This window comes from Somniosus microcephalus, chromosome 3 (genome assembly GCF_052327205.1).
Source record: "Somniosus microcephalus isolate GS21.2 chromosome 3, FLI_Smic_1.0, whole genome shotgun sequence".
Lineage (NCBI taxonomy): Eukaryota > Metazoa > Chordata > Chondrichthyes > Squaliformes > Somniosidae > Somniosus > Somniosus microcephalus.
The window spans coordinates 319848424-319866014 of NC_140989.1; the positions used below are offsets into that span (position 1 = coordinate 319848424).

General features: G+C 46.0%; 1 protein-coding gene across 3 annotated transcripts in view; it reads left to right on the top strand.

Moving 5' to 3' along the window:
- plpp3 (phospholipid phosphatase 3) overlaps nucleotides 1-13040 on the top strand; it is a 144327-nt gene extending 131287 nt beyond the window's left edge. For all 3 annotated transcript variants that reach the window (XM_085983048.1, XM_085983045.1, XM_085983046.1), the window contains one exon: nucleotides 12034-13040. In XM_085983048.1, coding sequence (XP_085839174.1) covers nucleotides 12034-12153 — 120 coding nt within the window. In that variant the 3' untranslated portion in view covers nucleotides 12154-13040. The remainder of the gene's footprint in view (nucleotides 1-12033) is intronic.
- The last annotated feature ends 4551 nt before the right edge of the window (nucleotides 13041-17591 follow it).

Below are 17591 nucleotides of genomic sequence, written 5' to 3' on the forward strand. Positions count from 1 at the left end.
GTGATGTTTTTGCCATAAATAGATGGAAGCCTCTCTTTTGAGAAAAAAGCACCAATGTTTGCTTTTTTTGTCTTTTAATACTCCTGTGAAGCACCTTGGGACGTTTTACTATGTTAAAGGCACTATATAAATACAAGTTGTTGTTGTTGAAATCTGTCCTGTCAGTTTTAAATTTATTATACTTTATTGCAGTGGGATCAATCTTTCTAATGCGTGTAACTATCGTGCTGCTTTCTGTGCATTGTTTCCCCCCTCAGCTCTGGAGACTGAAGCTAGGAGACAGAGAGAGGATGGCAGTAGTGGAAATACATGTTATTGAAGTACATTCCTGCATTTAGAAAAAAGGGGGAAAGTTCTTAAACTGATGGTGCGGTGAACCAAATGTCATGGCTACGATTCTTTAGTTCATAGCTATTCTTCAAAATGTTATAAATGCAGGGCTTGGCTGCTTCAGTTCATTATTTGAAGATCCAGTGTCATTCACAGAATCATGGAGTGGCCAGACTATTAACAACTAGTTTCTAAAATCCAAGAGGGCCTGTGAGTGCCCGCCCTAGTTCCCTCTTCTGGCATCTTGTATTTACTTAGATTATCTTAAACTTAAGGCAGTGGTTGCTAGGAATAGCTCCAAAAGATTATTGGGAACCAGAAATATTACTTTTGCAATATTATTATAGGGTTAACTGACTAAAGAGTGCTTTGTAACTTGGGGGAGGGGGTAATTTGGAGATATTTTAAATATACACATAAATGAACCAAAGCCATCATACGTAATTTTATGTAACGTCATTTTGATTGGAGATTGTTAACTTAGATTACCCATATAGTCAAATTGAGCAGGGATAAATATTATAGTACACACATTACTACTGTCTGTTATTCCTTGATAATAGTCCCTTTGTTTCAATATTTGTAAATGAGAGTCTTTGACTTACAAGCCATACATTTTTACTGAGCTGTGGGATGGGGTTTTCTGCTTCTGCCTGTGATTTTCCGCCCATTAAAGTGAATGGACAAAAATAATTGTGGGCTGTTGATCATAGAAGTAGAAGAATCTGACACGAACTTCAAGTAGGCAGCAAAGTATGCAGTGATTATCAAGGTTGGTCTCGGCGTTTCTGCTTCAGTAGCACCCTGTACAATAGGCTGGAATATGATCGAATGACTGATGTGACAGTGGGCTTGGGGGAGAGGGGGAACCAATCTGATTACAGACCAGCACAGCAACACATGTACAACCATAATAACAACAGAAAATGCTGGAAAAACTCAGCAGGTCAGGCAACATCCGTGGAGAGAAATTTGAGTTGACGTTTCGGGTTTGACCCTTCTTCAAAACTGGAGAGAAAAGGAACTAGATTGAAGGCAGGGCTGCGATCGGACAAAAGAATAAAAGAACCAAAAGAAGTAAAAGAGATTAGAAGCTAGACGAGATGGTAATAGGCTGGGATTAGGTGTAAAGTGTACTGGCAGGGCAAAAGATAGCTGCCAGGTATGAGAGAGAAACAAAAGGAAAGGGGGGGGGAGGAAAGGAGTGGAAAAATATAAGTAAAAATGAAATAGGGGCCGAGGTTATGATCTGAAATTGTTGAACTCGATATTGAGACCGGAAGGCTGCAGAGTGCCTAATCGGAAGATGAGGTGCTGTTCCTCGAGTTTACGTTGAGCTTCCGTGGAACAGTACAAGAGGCCAAGGACGGTGAGGTCCGAGTGGGAATGGAGCGGTGAATTGAAATGACAGGCGACCGGAAGCTCGGGGTCACCCTTACGGACTGAACGGAGGTGTTCCGCAAAGCGGTCACCCAATCTGCGTTTGGTCTCCCCAATGTAGAGGAGACCGCATCGTGAGCAGCGAATACAGTATACTAGATTGCGAGAAGTACAAGTAAATCGCTGTTTCACCTGGAAGGGGTGTTTGGGGCCCTGGACAGTGGGGAGGGGGGAGGTATAGGGGCAGGTGTTACATCTCCTCTGCTTGCACGGGAAGGTGCCAGGCGAAGGGGAAGGGCTGTTTGGGGTGATAGAGGAGTGGACTAGGGTGTCTCGGAGAGAGCGGTCCCTGCGGAATGCTGAAAGGGGAGGGGAGGGGAAGATACGTTTGGTGGTGGGATCACTTTGGAGGTAGCGGAAATGCCGGAGGATGATCCGTTGAATGTGGAGGCTGGTGGGGTGAAAGGTGAGGACAAGGGGAACCCTATCGTGGTTCCGGGAGGGAGGGGCAGGGGTGAGGGCAGAGGTGCGGGAGATAGAACTGACACGGTCGAGGGCAGTGTCAACCACGGTAGAGGGGAATCCTCGGTTGCGGAAAAAGGAAGACATGTCTGAAGCACTGGTGTGGAAGGTGGCATCGTCGGAGCAGATACGGCGGAGGCGGAGAAACTGGGAGAATGGAATAGAGTCCTTACAGGAAGCGGGGTGGGAGGAAGTGTAGTCCAGGTAGCTGTGGGAGTCAGTGGGCTTGTAGTAAACATTGGTCGATAACCTATCCCCAGAGATGGAGACGGAGAAGTCGAGGAAGGGAAGGGAAGAGTCAGAGATGGACCATGTGAAGGTGAGGGAAGGGTGGAAATTGGAGGCAAAGTGAATGAAATTGTCAAGTTTGGGGCGAGAGCAGGAAACGGCACCGATACAGTCATCAATGTATCGGAAAAAGAGGTGAGGGAGGGGACCCGAGTAGGACTGGAACAAAGATTGTTCCACATAGCCCACGAAAAGGCAGGCATAGCTAGGACCCATGCGGGTACCCATGGCAACACCTTTGATTTGGAGGAAATGAGTGGAGTTAAAGGAGAAGTTGTTCAATGTGAGAACAAGTTCAGCCAGGCGGAGGAGGGTCGTGGTGGATGGGGACTGGTCGGGCCTCTGTTCAAGGAAGAAGCGGAGTGCCCTCAGGCCATCCGGGTGGGGGATGGAGGTGTAGAGGGATTGTACGCCCATGGTGAAAAGGAAGCGGTTGGGGCCAGGAAACTGGAAACTGTTAAAGTGGCGGAGGGCGTCCGAAGAGTCGCGGATGTAGGTGGGAAGAGACTGGACAAGGGGAGAAAAGATAGAGTCAAGATAGGAAGAGATAAGTTCCGTAGGGCAAGAACAGGCTGAAACGATGGGTCTACCAGGGCAGTCCTGTTTGTGGATCTTGGGAAGGAGGTAGAAGCGGGCTGTGCGGGGTTGGGGAACTATGAGGTTGGTGGCAGCGGGGGGAAGATCTCCAGAGGAGATGAGGTCAGTGACAGTCTTGGAAACGGTGGTTTGATGTTCGGTAGTGGGGTCATGGTCCAGGTGGAGGTAGGAGGAGGTGTCGGAGAGTTGGCGTATGTACAACCATATTACTTGTTAGAGAGCTACTTTGCTTCAATTAAAGCAAATATACTAAAATATATACTTAAAAAAAAACCTGAAACATTGTGAACCTGCAGATATGTTTCAGTACTTTTAGGCTATGAGTAGTTCAGGAGCAGTGTGATTATGACTTCTCTTCCTCTCCCAACCCCTGACCTAGATAAATATAAGGCATGAATGACAGATCGTTTATTTCTACTGCTAACAAGTAGCCTATTATCAAGGCTCACACTTAGAAGAAGACTTAATACTACATACACAAGAAAAGAGGAAAAGATTCAGCATGGCAACAATAACATAATTAATCCCCAAACAGCAAACTCCAGAATTTCCAATAAAAACTGAATTATGTCATTTCTGGGCATAATATACAGTGTGTAGAAAGGTCAAAACTTCTTTATTTTAATAAATATCTGATTAATGACAGGGGCCACTTAAGAAATCTGAATATTTTCATCTGTAGCTCATCGTATCCTGACTAAAAGGCACATTCTTCCTGAACACATTGTGGCTGCTTAATAATGCAGTAGTAAGTTGTGACCTTTACCCTCTTGTCTATCCCTGTTACACGACACTGCATTGTTCTGCCGGAGCTGAGAATATAAAGGCTGACTCATGCATTTCTACCACCCAGATGTTGGAAGGGAGCCCCATTACTCATAGCTGTATGTAATGATCACTTGACATTCATTTCCAAGACTATTTGATGGTTATCATTGGCCCTACACAGTAGAAAATAACTCATTACATTTCAATCTGAAACTGTTCTAAGTGCACTTTTTGTCTTGTGTGACAATTGATTCTCAAAAGCAGCTTGATCCTGACAAGAGAAACTTTTGCATTGAATGGCATAATTGCTCGGTAGTCCAGCCTTGTTGATATGCCCCGTTGTTCAGAACTCCAGTTTCATGAGAACTTTACATGTGTGAAAAAGAACAGATGAATCAGTAAATGCACAGTATAATACTGCAGATATTAAATATTAGTGGTGTCCCATAAGTATTTGTGAATGTGTGTCAGCCAGTGTAAAAGGAGATGAGCTTTTTGGGTGATACAAAAGGACACTTGATACCATTGGGAAGAGCTAAGACTGAACCAGGCTCTTGCAGACTGTATGGTAGATGTTCCAAGTCCTCACCCGTGGCAAGGCACATGGCCCACCACCAGCGAGGACTAGAAAATTGCGGGCAGCGTGTCCATGATTTTCCAATCCGTGTTTGCGTGCGCCAGGTACCTCGCTATGGGAGAGGACTTAAAATAACTACCCTTATTACAATGGCATATGGGTGAAGGTGGGGCTTTAAAGGCACAGTAATAATTTTCCAATGTACTGAAGTATGTATCATGTAAAAAGGTGACCATTGACTCATTACCTGTACTGTGTGGCTGGTATATCATTTCTGCATCTCCTTCTGTATATAATGAATACTGGGTAAAAGCTGACAATGTACAGTACACAAGCAGGTACATGCTGACCATTTACTCCTGTATAGTACTTCTAGATCGACTATAGCCAAGGGTCTGATGTTTCTGAACAGGGACAGCTGTTTCCCGGGTGGAGGAGTTGGTACTTGTTGGCCCAGCATCTCAATTAAGTACAGGAGCAACAGGAATTGTAATCTATCAGCAGGACAAACTGTATATGTCTCTTGTACAAATAATGGATCAATTTGCTATCGTATATGGTTAGTCTATTCTAAGCAATTATTATAAAAGCTTTGGCGGGTTCTTAGATTTAAATCCTATCGCTTTGAGATTCATTGTTAAAATTTCCCGTATTTACCTGTTTACAAAAAAAAATCCGAATACTGCAAGCAGCAGTTTTAACAGCATTTCAGTGTGTGTCCTGTATCACCAGCAAGGTTCAATATAGAAGTGCAGGTTGAAGCTTGCAATATTCCCGCTTCCTAAGGAGAAACAAGCAGTTCCTCCATTGTGAGGGAGAGCTACCTTGGGGGTGGGGTGGAGTGAGATGGCGTATCTGTTGGTGGTTTGCTACCCTCTTGTGCGGTGTACAGTTGATAGCCTATGACCCAGAGTTCTCACAGAGGGGAAGGGGGAATTTACTAGGATATGCATGTCTGCATGTCTCACTCTTGTCCCATTTATACTGCTTTTTGAATGATTTCCATAAATTGGTATATAACCAACCTTCTCCTCTCTCCACACCACTGCCCCCCCCCACCCCCCCATAATAAATGCAATATTTTCCATCCGGCAATGTCGTGGGAAATATTAAAAAATAGTATCACAGATTTCTGTTGAATGCCAATAAAGCTGATAACAGTTATAAAATGCATGGCCTGCACTTGGCCTGAATTTCAGTCTACGTGGGTTGGCAAAGAAATGTGAATGTCTTTTAAGATAAGAGACTCTAAACACAGATTCACGCCTGCTAAAGGGGGAAAACGATGACTTTGCACAATTCATTGTAATTGGACTGTGAAATATGTGAACAGTTTAATTTTCCTCCATATCCCCTGAGTTTATTTTATGGGTGCGGATTGTTAAGTACAGGAAGCAGAATGCGTCTAAAATGGTGTAAGGCCATTTCAAGCCAATGTATTGTATTTAATAGAGAGAATAGACATGCCCTCTGAACAGGATATTATATGAATGCACAATGTGCTAATGACATCGAGTAGCAGATATTCGGAACAGCATCTGAGTATTTGTCAACTGGATTGACTTGCAGGTCAGAAACTGCTGTTTCCCTGCATATTCTGTAGCATATTGGTTATAAGGACTGTTCTGTTCTTCTAAGTGTGTGAGCGGATTTGAGAGGCAAGAAAGAAAGAGCTTGCATTAGTACCTTTCATGTCCTAAATATGTCCCAAAGCAATTGACAGCCAACTAATTACTTTTACAGTCAATCTGCACACAGTGAGGTCCCCCAAACAGCAATGAGATAAATAACCAGTTAATCTGTTTTGATGGCATTGATTGGGGGATCAATGTTGGGCAAGGTACAGGGAGAAATCCTCTGCTCTTTGAATAGTGCCACATGGGATCTTTTATCTCCACCTGAACAGTGAGTGAGGGCTCGGTGTAATGTCTCATCTGAAACAGAGCACTTCTGACAATACAACATTCTTTCAGTATTGCACTTAAGTGTCAACCTTAATTATGTGTTCAAGGCCTGCAGTGGGGCTTGAAGCCACAATCTCTCACTCAGACAGAAGAGTGCTGGACCAAGCTGAAGTTTACAGTCTTTGTGATGGAGAGGATATGGGGTCAGTGGTTCAGCTTGGCGTCGGACAGGATGCCATGTTGTGAACAGTCTGGTTCAGCCTGAGATAATGGCCAGGGAGAAGAAGGGATTGGTCGCAAGCGTGTGGAGTTTTTGGTGGGGGCCGAAGATGGTGGCTTTCATCTTCATGGCGTCAGCTGTGACTCAGTTGGTAGCACTCTCACCTCTGAGTCAGAAGGTTGTGGGTTCAAGTCCCACTCCAGAGTCTTGAGCACAGAAATCTAGGCTGACACTCCAGTGCAGTACTGAGGGAGTGCTGCACTGTCGGAAGTGCCGTCTTTCAGATGAGACATGTGGACATAAAAGATCCTATGGCACTATGTCAAAGAAGAGCAGGGGAGTTATCCCTGGTGTCCTAGTCAATATTTATTCCTCAATCAACATCTAAAATAGTTCACCTGGTCATTATCACATTGCTGTTTGTGGGTGCTTGCTGTGTGCAAATTGGCTGCTGCGTTTCCTACATTACAACAGTGACTACACTTCAAAAAGTACTTCATTGGCTGTAAAGCGCTTTGGGATGTCTGGCGGTCATGAAAGGCGCTATATAAATGCAAGTCTTTTTCTTTTTTCAGCACTTAGCTGGAAAAAAAAGTCAATACATAAAGAAAACCTGCAACATGTACAATTAGATAAAGATACAGGCCTAGAAATTCAGTGGCGTTTGCGCCCACTTAGCGCCTGAGGAGGTGTTTAGCGCCGGAAGTGTTGTTGCACCTGAAATTCAGTTCTGGGCGAAATTCGGCGTTAGCCGGTAGCGCTGCGCCGGCACCGATGACGTCATCGGTGTGTGCAGCACCCCGGTTCCAACGCGATGCCGGCCCGACGCCCAAATTCAGTTGCGGCCGCCTCTCCCGTAGCGGCCGCAAAGAGCGTTTGTAAAACGTGGCCTTGCAGCTCCGAGAGGCCGGGGCGTAAAGGTGGAGGTGCGGCCGGCCGCTTTCCCGGCGGCCGCCTGGCCGCACCTTCCTCCCCGGACTCCCACACCACCCCCCCCGCGGCATTGGTCTCTGACCCCCGCGAGCCCGGCACTTCTCCGTGGTGCTGGGCTCATTTGCCGGGGGAATCCAGCGGCGATCTCATGGCTGCAGGCAGCTCCTCCTTAAGAGAAGGAGGAGGCCTGCAGTACCCCAGCCTGCCGCACCGCATCGGGTGGCGCTGCGGCAGCTGGACGCCTGAAATTGACTTTCAGCGCCCCAAGCGGAGGCGGCCAAACCCTGCAATAGCGCCCGCCTCCGTCTTGGGGCGCTGCAACTGAATTTCAGGCAGGCGCTACGGGAATCCGGGCGCAGCGCAAACTTTCGGGCGCTAAACACCAGGCGCGGCGATAGGGAATTTCTAGGCCACAGTCTGATATTTTAGGGTGCATTCGCACTACAGCTGTAGCCTTATTGGGAAATAGTTTTGCTTTGCACCAGTGCAACAGTTATAGTGAAAATGTAACTGAATACAATGTCAGGGCGGAACTTGACAACGAATGAAGCAGAGGGAGACTCGCTGAAGGAGGGAGTCTCACTCCACCTTGACAGAGGGCCATTTTGGGCCTTAACACCCGATTTACATCCCATAAGCGTAGCATTGGTGGAAAGCTAAAACTGCTTCAAACTGATATTCAACTTGTGCTGTAAATATACCCTTAAAGTAAATGTCATGTGTGTACATAGCTTTTAACAGTCACCTTTGGCATACAAATAGAACAAATTAGTACAAAGTGGTAATTCGTAGAATCCCCCATATTTTTCAAATACATTACATGTACAAATACATTACAGCTAGGACCAACCTAAAAAAGGGTATCAGGACTGCCAAATGGAAACAGACACTGCGGATAGAGGATCACTTCCGCAACAACTCGGACCCCCAGCGCATGAGGCAAGGCATCCAGTCCATCACTGACTACAAGGGCAAAAACACCAGTCCCCCAGTCAGCGATGCCTCCCTTCCGGAGGAGCTTAACAACTTCTACGCTCACTTCGACAGGGACAACAAGGAGCCGGCTACCAAAGCCTTGCCACCCCCGGAAGACCAGGTGCTCACTCTGTCGACCTCCGACGTAAGGGGCACTCTACGCAGAGTGAACACACGAAAGGCTACTGGACCGGATAGCATCCCTGGACGGGTACTCAAGGAATGTGCTGATCAGCTGGCTGATGTCTTCACCGCCATCTTCAACCTGTCATTGGCCCAGGCAGTAGTCCCTACATGCTTCAAGACCGCCACCATCATTCCTGTTCCTAAACAAGCGGCTGTGACGTGCCTGAACGACTATCGACCTGTCGCACTCACACCCATCATAATGAAGTGTTTCGAGAGACTGGTCCTGGCTCACATCAAAGCCAGTGTTCCTGCCTCCCTTGACCAACACCAGTTTGCCTATCGGGCAAACAGATCAACGGAGGATGCAATCACAACTGCTCTACACTCGGCACTGAATCACCTAGATGGTAAGGAGACCTACATCAGAATGTTGTTTATAGACTACAGCTCAGCATTCAACACTATCGTCCCCAACAAGCTGGCCACCAAACTCCAAACTCTTGGCCTGAACACTTCCCTCTGCAACTGGACCCTGGACTTTCTAACAAACAGACCCCAGTCTGTCAAATTAGGTAACCACACCTCCCCCCCCCCAACCCTGAACACGGGGGCCCCACAAGGATGTGTGCTGAGCCCCCTCCTCTACTCCCTCTTCACCCACGACTGTGTGGCTGTTAATGGTTCCAACACCATCATCAAGTTTGCAGATGACACCACGGTAGTAGGCCAGATCACCAACAACGATGAGTCAGCCTACAGGGAGGAGGTGCGCCGACAACAACCTGGCCCTTAACACCAAGAAAACAAAGGAAATAATCGTGGACTTCAGGAAGTCCAAAGGCGGAAGTCACACCCCCATCCACATCAATGAGGCGGAGGTGGAAAGGGTGGCCAGCTTTAAGTTCCTTGGAGTCCACATCACGGAAGACCTCTCCTGGTCCCTCAACACCTCCTCTCTGGTGAAGAAGGCCCAGCAGCGCCTATATTTCTTGAGGAGGCTGAAGGGATGTAATCTGTCACCCCCGATCCTCTCTAACTTCTACCGCTGCACTATAGAGAGCATCCTGACAAACTGTATCACGGTATGGTACGGCAGCTGTAGCTCCCATGACCGGAAAGCCCTGCAGCGGGTAGTCAAAACTGCCCAACGCATTACCGGCACCCGGCTACCGACCATAGAACATATATATCAGAAACGCTGCCTACGGAGGGCACGGTCCATCATCAAAGACCCTACCCACCCCAGCCACAGTCTGTTCGCCCTCCTACCATCTGGAAGACGCTACAGATGCATTCGCACCCGTACGACCAGATTTAGGAACAGCTTCTTTCCCAGGGCTGTCATCCTACTGAACTCCACAAATAAACACTAAAGCCTGCACATCTGCCGATGCACTTTATTATGGTCATATTTATGCTAATATATATGTACAAATGTATGTTGAAATGTTTAAGTGTCCTAATCCAAATTGTACACTCTCGGGAGCCGCAAGCCTACATTTCGTTGTACTGCACTTGTGCACTAACAATGACAATAAAAGTTGATTTGATTTGATGTGGACTTTGAATACTGAACATGGAAAACGTTTTATTAATATGGTATTGTTTTGAAACATTATAATAAAGCAAACAATTGACAGGGAAATGGGGGGTGGGGGCAGGGACACAAATCTGGGATTGAAATTTTCGATCGTCTGTTGGAAGCTGGAGAAGTTTCCTGTCAGGCCAGTGCCCTTCTACAATTTCCTGTTCCCTGGCTGCCTCCCGGGATTGTCAGGTGTCGTCCCTTTCACACTGCTTTGCCTGCTGATGTAACTGGGGCAGCCAGGAAGTTAATTTAATATTGCATCCGCTCATTGACTGTCTCTGGGAGCTGAGCCTCCGTGCCACAACCTGCTTTTGGTGTGGTGAGAACTGGGAAAACGAAATCAATCGAGACCTCCAGCCAGTGGACTCAGCAGGACTCATCAGTCGCTCAAGTCTGTGTGTGTGTAATCAAAAGAAAACGCAGAAACTTGACCCTATACTTCTCCCTTGTAAACGTATTGAAGAAACTGTTATAGCATCCCAGCTTGACTTGTCAAATAGCAGTATTGTGACGTCCAAAATGGTTGCACTAAGTTAAAATGACAGGAAACAATGTTAATTAAAATATGAAAGTACACTGTGCTTCAGTACGTTCTCTATCTTACACTAAATAATGTGTACTTCTGTTGAGTGTCCAGCTGATTTTCTGGTTTAAGAAGAGTGGATTTCTATGCTGTAGTCAAAGCAAATCCAATTTGTTAAGTCTGTGTGTTATAATGAGAATTACTACACAGACCACGAGTAAATTTTAACAGGTCTTTACTATACGAAGGTCCGGGCTGAACTGCCCAATAAATCATTACACAGCACTTATATACCGGTGTGGTCACCACCGGTATTACAGTATACCGCAGCCAAGATAAAGTAGTGCGACCCTTAAAATAGTTCTCTTAAAGGTGGAATGGTTACATACACTACACAATTCTATACATGGGCAAAATTGTCTCTCGCTCCCAATGCACGTGGGGAAAGGTCTGCCTATGTGGTGCCATATATTTACAATGATAGGTTATGACAATGTGCAGAGCTTTTGGTTTGTTAAGCACAGTGTCTGCACTCTAACAATAGACGGACAATTAATGAGCTGCATGTGCAATGATGGGAATGGAGCTGTGGATAGTAGAGGAGAGCTGGGGATGGTAAGACTCTTCATGGGGCCACTTCATGCTTTCATGCTAAAACATACAATCAACCGAAAATTGCCCTTACAAAATGTGTCTTCACAGAAGTACATAGGAGAAAACAGTCACTTATAAGAACTAGCCAGCACACACTCAGAATATGATTATATTTTAGAAATTAAAGCATAATGATTGCCAATTTTCACATTTTTGTCTATGTAACAACAGTAATTGGACTTTAGAGTAAATACTTGTGTGAAGTGTCTGAAATGCTTCTGACAAATATATGAATACAACTCTTTCTTTCCTTCCTGATAAATTAATTGGGGAAATCGACAGGGAGGAGCCTGCGTAGGCTGAATTAGTATAAAATACAGTGGAAATGACACACTCGCTGAACCACCCATGCAGTTAATGTCGCTCACATTGTTGAACTCATTTAACTAGTTCACGACAGATTGCGTCACCTCATCTCATTAGTACTCACAGTTTTAAAGAAAATTCAAAGAAACATCAACGAATATAGGCAGAAAAAGACCAAAAGCTCTTAAAGTCGTTTATTACTGTTTTTATAGATGATTAATTTCCTCAGAATTGTACTGGTGGTGAAACCCTGTCTTTAAGTGAAATAGACCGTAGATTAATGGTGTTTTCACACACCAGCACTATACCCATCTAACCTGTAATATTCTTAACCCACAGGCCTTCTACGTGTCCAATCTTTTCAAACCCAAGATGAAAATCCCCCCTCCACCAGTGAGAAGAGAGATAATTACGCCCGTGGACATCATTGACAGGAACAACCATCATGGAATGTGCTAATCACCTTAATTGCAATAAGGAAAACATATTTTAACAACAACAGAAAAAAAATCAAAATGGACTGAAGCTGGTGCAAAAATCAAAAGATAAAATAGTGACTGCAGAACAGCAAGTTTGCTGTTCTCTAATCTCATCAGACAGTAGAATGTAGGGAGAAAGACATTTTACCCACAATCCTGTGGGGGGTGTACCATAGCAGCATTTCTAATCAAACCACAAAAACCGCACAGAAGACATGAAAACTCTAAGCTTGTGAATTTGTTTCGAACTGGTCAAGGCCGACTACCAATGAATGAATGAATGCGTTTGTTCAACAAAAGGAAAAAAAAAACTTTATAAAAAACACCACACGCAAAATAGTAATGGCGGCTGTCTCATTGTAAATTGACGAGGACCATGGCAGCAAACTTTCATATTTTATATATAAATATATAAAAAAAAACTAAAACAAGATAACTATGTAAAATATTATTTCCGAAGCATCCTTTTTTTTTTTAGATATTTTATCCACTGCAATTAAAACTGTTTATATGTGTCTCGACCTGTGTTATTTACAAAGTGCTGCTTAAAAAAATAGCATTGATTTTTTGAAAAAAACGTATTTTGTATTTAGTCAACTAAAGTATTGTAAGCTTTTTCTGGGGGGGGATTGGGAAATAATTTTTGATAAAACTACAGCTAGAGCCACTTGCATCAATAATAAACATCACAGTAAGTCATTTGTTAGTACTTTATATTTTTACGTTTGTTTTGTAAAAAAATATTGTATAGCTTCAACTCATTTGTTCTTGTAGAATTTGAATGTTAACAATTGACTATTTTTCTGATGTAATTAGCTGTATGTTTTGTCTATATGCTTTTAAAATAAAAGCTCATAATGGAAAGTATGCTATTGTGTAGAATTTCTGACTACTAATTCTCCCCCTCCCCAACCGAGGCATATTTAAATAAATGATGTAGATAATCATCTTGGCATTATCCTCCTCCGTTAAAGATAGAGGAAAATGGGCAATATAATTTTACTAACCCCATATGAGTGAGATTTTTGTTTGGTTGGAAAATATAGAGGGTATAGCTTCCTCTACTGTGCCCCAACAATGGATCCTGATCTCCAGCCTTAGACACATCTTTTACTGTATCACTCTGCCATTTCAATTCCATTAACAAATTCTATTGCACTATTTGAAGAGCAGGGGAGCATTCGTGATATCCTGGTCAACATTTGTCACTCAATCAACACCATCAAAATACATTAATTACTCAATTCTCTCATTACGTTTGTGGATCTTGCTGTGCGAAAATCAGCTACTGTGTTTGCCTACAAAACAACAAAATATTTAAAGGCAGTCTTCTGGGACTGTGGCTTCACTGAGGCCGGAGTCACCTCAGGCCTCTAAGGCTCCAGGGGAACCTTCCCAGCCTGCACCACTCAATCCTGTCTCACTCAGGGAACACCTTGTAGAAGTAGCGGACTAGGAGCTCAAGCATGTAACTGACACAAAAGGAGGACATGTTGTTAAGAATTAGGTGTTGACAGGGTGAATAGATTATTGGGCACCTTTTGGTGAATATTGTTCTGCAAAGTAAACATAGCTTGACTACATAGTTCTCAGTTTATGTTTGCCTTGGGCATCATTCTCTGAAATTCCTTCCCTCAACATTTCTGCCTCTGCATCTCCCTGTCCTTCTTTAAGACCCTCCTTAGGACCCATCTCTTTAACCAAACATTTGGTCACCCCTCCTAATATCCCCTTTGGCTCGGCATCCATTTTTGTCTAATTATGCCTTAGGACATTTTGCTACGTTAATGGCGTTATGCAAGTTGATTTTGTGGTTGGATTCTCTGGGTAGCCATACCGGTGCTTGCAAGCGAGAGAGTAAGCTGTGTGCAATGAGGTCCTGTCTTGTTTTGTGCCACTGGCAATGGCTCCTCCAGACCCAAAATAACAGAAAAGGAACAAATGGCTCCAAGAAACACCTTCATTACTAATTGTTTGTGATATTTGAGAGTGTGAGAAAGGGAGCCAGACATATGCGCTGATGCTACTAGCCTTGAACCTTGGGAGGCCTAAGGTTTCCTCTTCCCCGATTCCCTCCATGTTCTTAGATGTCAGAATGTCCAGGAAGACCCTCCTCCAAGGGAATCCCAGGCTTGTAATTTCTGAGCCCTTCTCCAGTTCAGATCCTGTTCCCGAGTATTATGTGCTATATTGTTATGCAAGCAGTTTTCAGATGCTGTAAGTTGTAGGAGACTATGCAACAGACAGACACGAGTTTATCACAATTTGAGATTTCAGACTTATTGCTTGATGCATTATCTGTTAAAAATGGTACTATTGAGGTAAACTCAACTCCCAAGGAGTTAAATTCACAAGACAGCAGGGCTGGTAGGTGTAGATTCGGTTTCAGACAGGGTATTTCAAAGGGTGCTGAATCAATCAAAGATAACTTGACATTCCAGTATTTGTTCACGCTCATTGCTACTGAATCAACTTTATTCATTTGAACTCAGCAGGAGTCATTGCCAAGGTAGTCTGGTGAATTTTGCTCTTTGGTGTAAATAATCCTTTTGACTGACGCTGGAGTCAGGTTATTAAAATGAACTGCTGTCCAAGCAGTCAAGCAGCAAAAGGTAGACTCGGTAAAAGAAACAAAACTGCAGGGAGAAGAGGTTCCGTCCCAGGCTGTAAACAGAATGCAGAAGAGTTACTAGCCTAGAAATTCGGGTGCGCCCATATTTGGGTGGGCGGGCGCAAGGAACAATCCCTGCTCCTGAATGGTGAGGCCTGAGGCGCTCCCTGATATCGATCCTCATTTCCATCGAGCCAGCAAGCTGTTGAGAGTAACAGGCAGCTCAGTTGCAAAGCTTGGTTGATGATTCTGTGGTCGCAGCGGCCCTCAGCTAAGCGAGGGAGGGGGGGAGGGGTGGCAACCTAGCCGTGAGGGAGTGGTGGCCGGGTGGGAGAGAGTAGTGGCAATCGAGGGGGTTGTGCGGGGAGGGTGGCTGACAGCAGACCACATTCTTTACATTTTTTTCATTCACGGGATGCGGGCGTTGCTGGCGAGGCCAGCATTTATTGCCCATCCCTTATTACCCTCGAGAAGATGGTGGTGAGCCACCTTCGTAAACCACTGCAGTCCCTATGGTGAAGATACTCCCACAGTGCTGGCTTTGTCATAGCTGTTTGGTACAACTGAGTGGCTTGCTCAGTCATTTCAGAGGGCAGTTAAGAGTCAACCACATTGCTGTGGGTCTGGAGTCACATATAGGCCAAGGTAAGGGTGGCACGTTTCCTTTCCTAAAGGACATTAGTGAACCAGATGGGTTTTTACAACAATCTGATAGTTTCATGGTCACCATTACTGATACTAGTTTTTTTTAAATTCCAAATTTATTTGATTAACTGGATTTAAATTCCCCAACTGCCATGGTAGGATTTGAACTCTCAGGCCTAGAAATTCAGTTGGGCGCGCCAGCCGTTAGCGCCTTAGGGGGAGTAGATCTCGAGCGCTAGGCGCTTATCGCCCGGGCGCAGCGCAATCTGCGCCTCTCCCCAACCTCAAGACACATTTAGCGCCGGCGCAAAGTCTTAGCGCGTGCCCTGCTGCGCGCGCAGATCATGACGTCATTTAATAGTGCAACGCCCTTTGTGCGCCCCAAACCGGAACTTCACTCGCGCCGGCCCATTGTGCGCCGGGCGTCCCGAGCGACTGTGAAGTGGAACGGTACACAGGCCAGCCGGGCCGGGGGGAGCGCTAATTAAAGGGCACTTACCCAGCAGTATAAAGGCCAGCCATTTTGCAGCATTCACTCTTGTGCAACGGTTTTTTGGACAGAGACCAAGGAGGAGAGTTTACTGGTTTGGACCAACACTTGGACAGGTATTTTTGGCTCAGGCCAGAGCTTACCAATTATCTTTGCCTTCATTCAGAGCTCAGTGTTTGCCAGCATATAATGGGGGCTGCATTGGGTGGCAACGCTGAATTTCAGCCTTATGCCAGAAGGGCTTACAGACGCCGTGAGAGAGTGGCAGCCCTGGCTAGACGCAGAGGGGGCAACAGGCGTCGCCAACTGAGGCCTTACCCACGCAGGGTATACCGCCAGCAGACCTCCTATCTGACCATGTCTGCCGCGATGTGTGTTAGGAGGCTGCGATTCCGAAGGGAGGTGGTTGCAGACGTCTGCCGGCTGCTTCAGAGAGATCTGCAGCCACAGCTGATGCGCAGGACGTCTCTGTCGGTGGCAGTAAAGGTGACGGTGGCTCTCAACTTCTATGCCTCCGGCTCCTTCCAATCCGCTACTGGGGACATCGCTAACATCTCCCAGTTCGCCGTGCATTGCTGCGTCCGCCAGGTGACCGAAGCCTTTTTCAGAAGGAGACATCAATTCATCTCCTTCCCCATGACCCTGGACAAGCAGCAGCAGCGTGCAGTGGGGTTTGCAAGAATAGCGGGCTTCCCCATGGTGCAGGGCGCCATTGACTGCATGCATGTGGCTTTGCGGGCACCTCTTGAGCATGCCGAGGGGTACCGCAACTGGAAGGGCTACCATTCCCTCAATGTACAGCTGGTGTGTGACCACAGGCAGCGCATCCTAGCTGTCAATGCCCGCTTTCCAGGCAGCAGCCACGATGCCTTTATCCTGCGACAGACAACTGTGGCTGACATGCTCCAGGCACAGCCTCCCCCAAGAGGATGGCTTATCGGGGACAAAGGCTATCCTTTGTGTACCTGGCTCATGACCCCGCTCCGCGCGCCCACGACCCCTGCTGAAGAGGCATACAACGAGAGCCATCAAGCGACGAGGAACCTCATAGAACAAACAATCGGCGTGCTCAAGCAACGGTTCCGCTGTCTCGACCGCTCCGGGGGAGCCCTCCAGTATCGCAGGATCGAGTCTCCCAATTCGTCGTCGTTTGCTGCATGCTGCACAACCTGGCTATCCGCAGGACTCAGGCACTGCCACCTCACGTTGGACCACCACCTCAGGAGGAGGAGCAGGAGGAGCATGAGGACGACGAGGACGAGGAGTACCAGCCCAGGAGGGACGCACAAGGTCCAAGGGCCGCCCGTCGGCGGCTTATTGAACGTCACTTCTAGGCCCCCTGTCAGGGAATGGCTTGTGCCAATGATAGAACATGGTTGCAGCCGCTCCGCAAGCCCTCAGCCGGTTAAGGCAACAAACACTTCAAAGATCAAACATGGACAATGTGAATAAATAAAATGCTTTATTGTACAAACTCTGGGCCCTTCCCACATGAAAACCAAAAACAGATGAAACCCCCAAAAAACACTCAAACACATTACTCGCTCCCACAACCTGGGGAGGATTAACAAAATAGGGCAACTAAAATGGCCGTCATTCTCGGCCTTCGTCCAAAACAAACATCACATCATCGGCCTTCAAAAAACAAACATCCAATTCTCGGCCTCAAGAA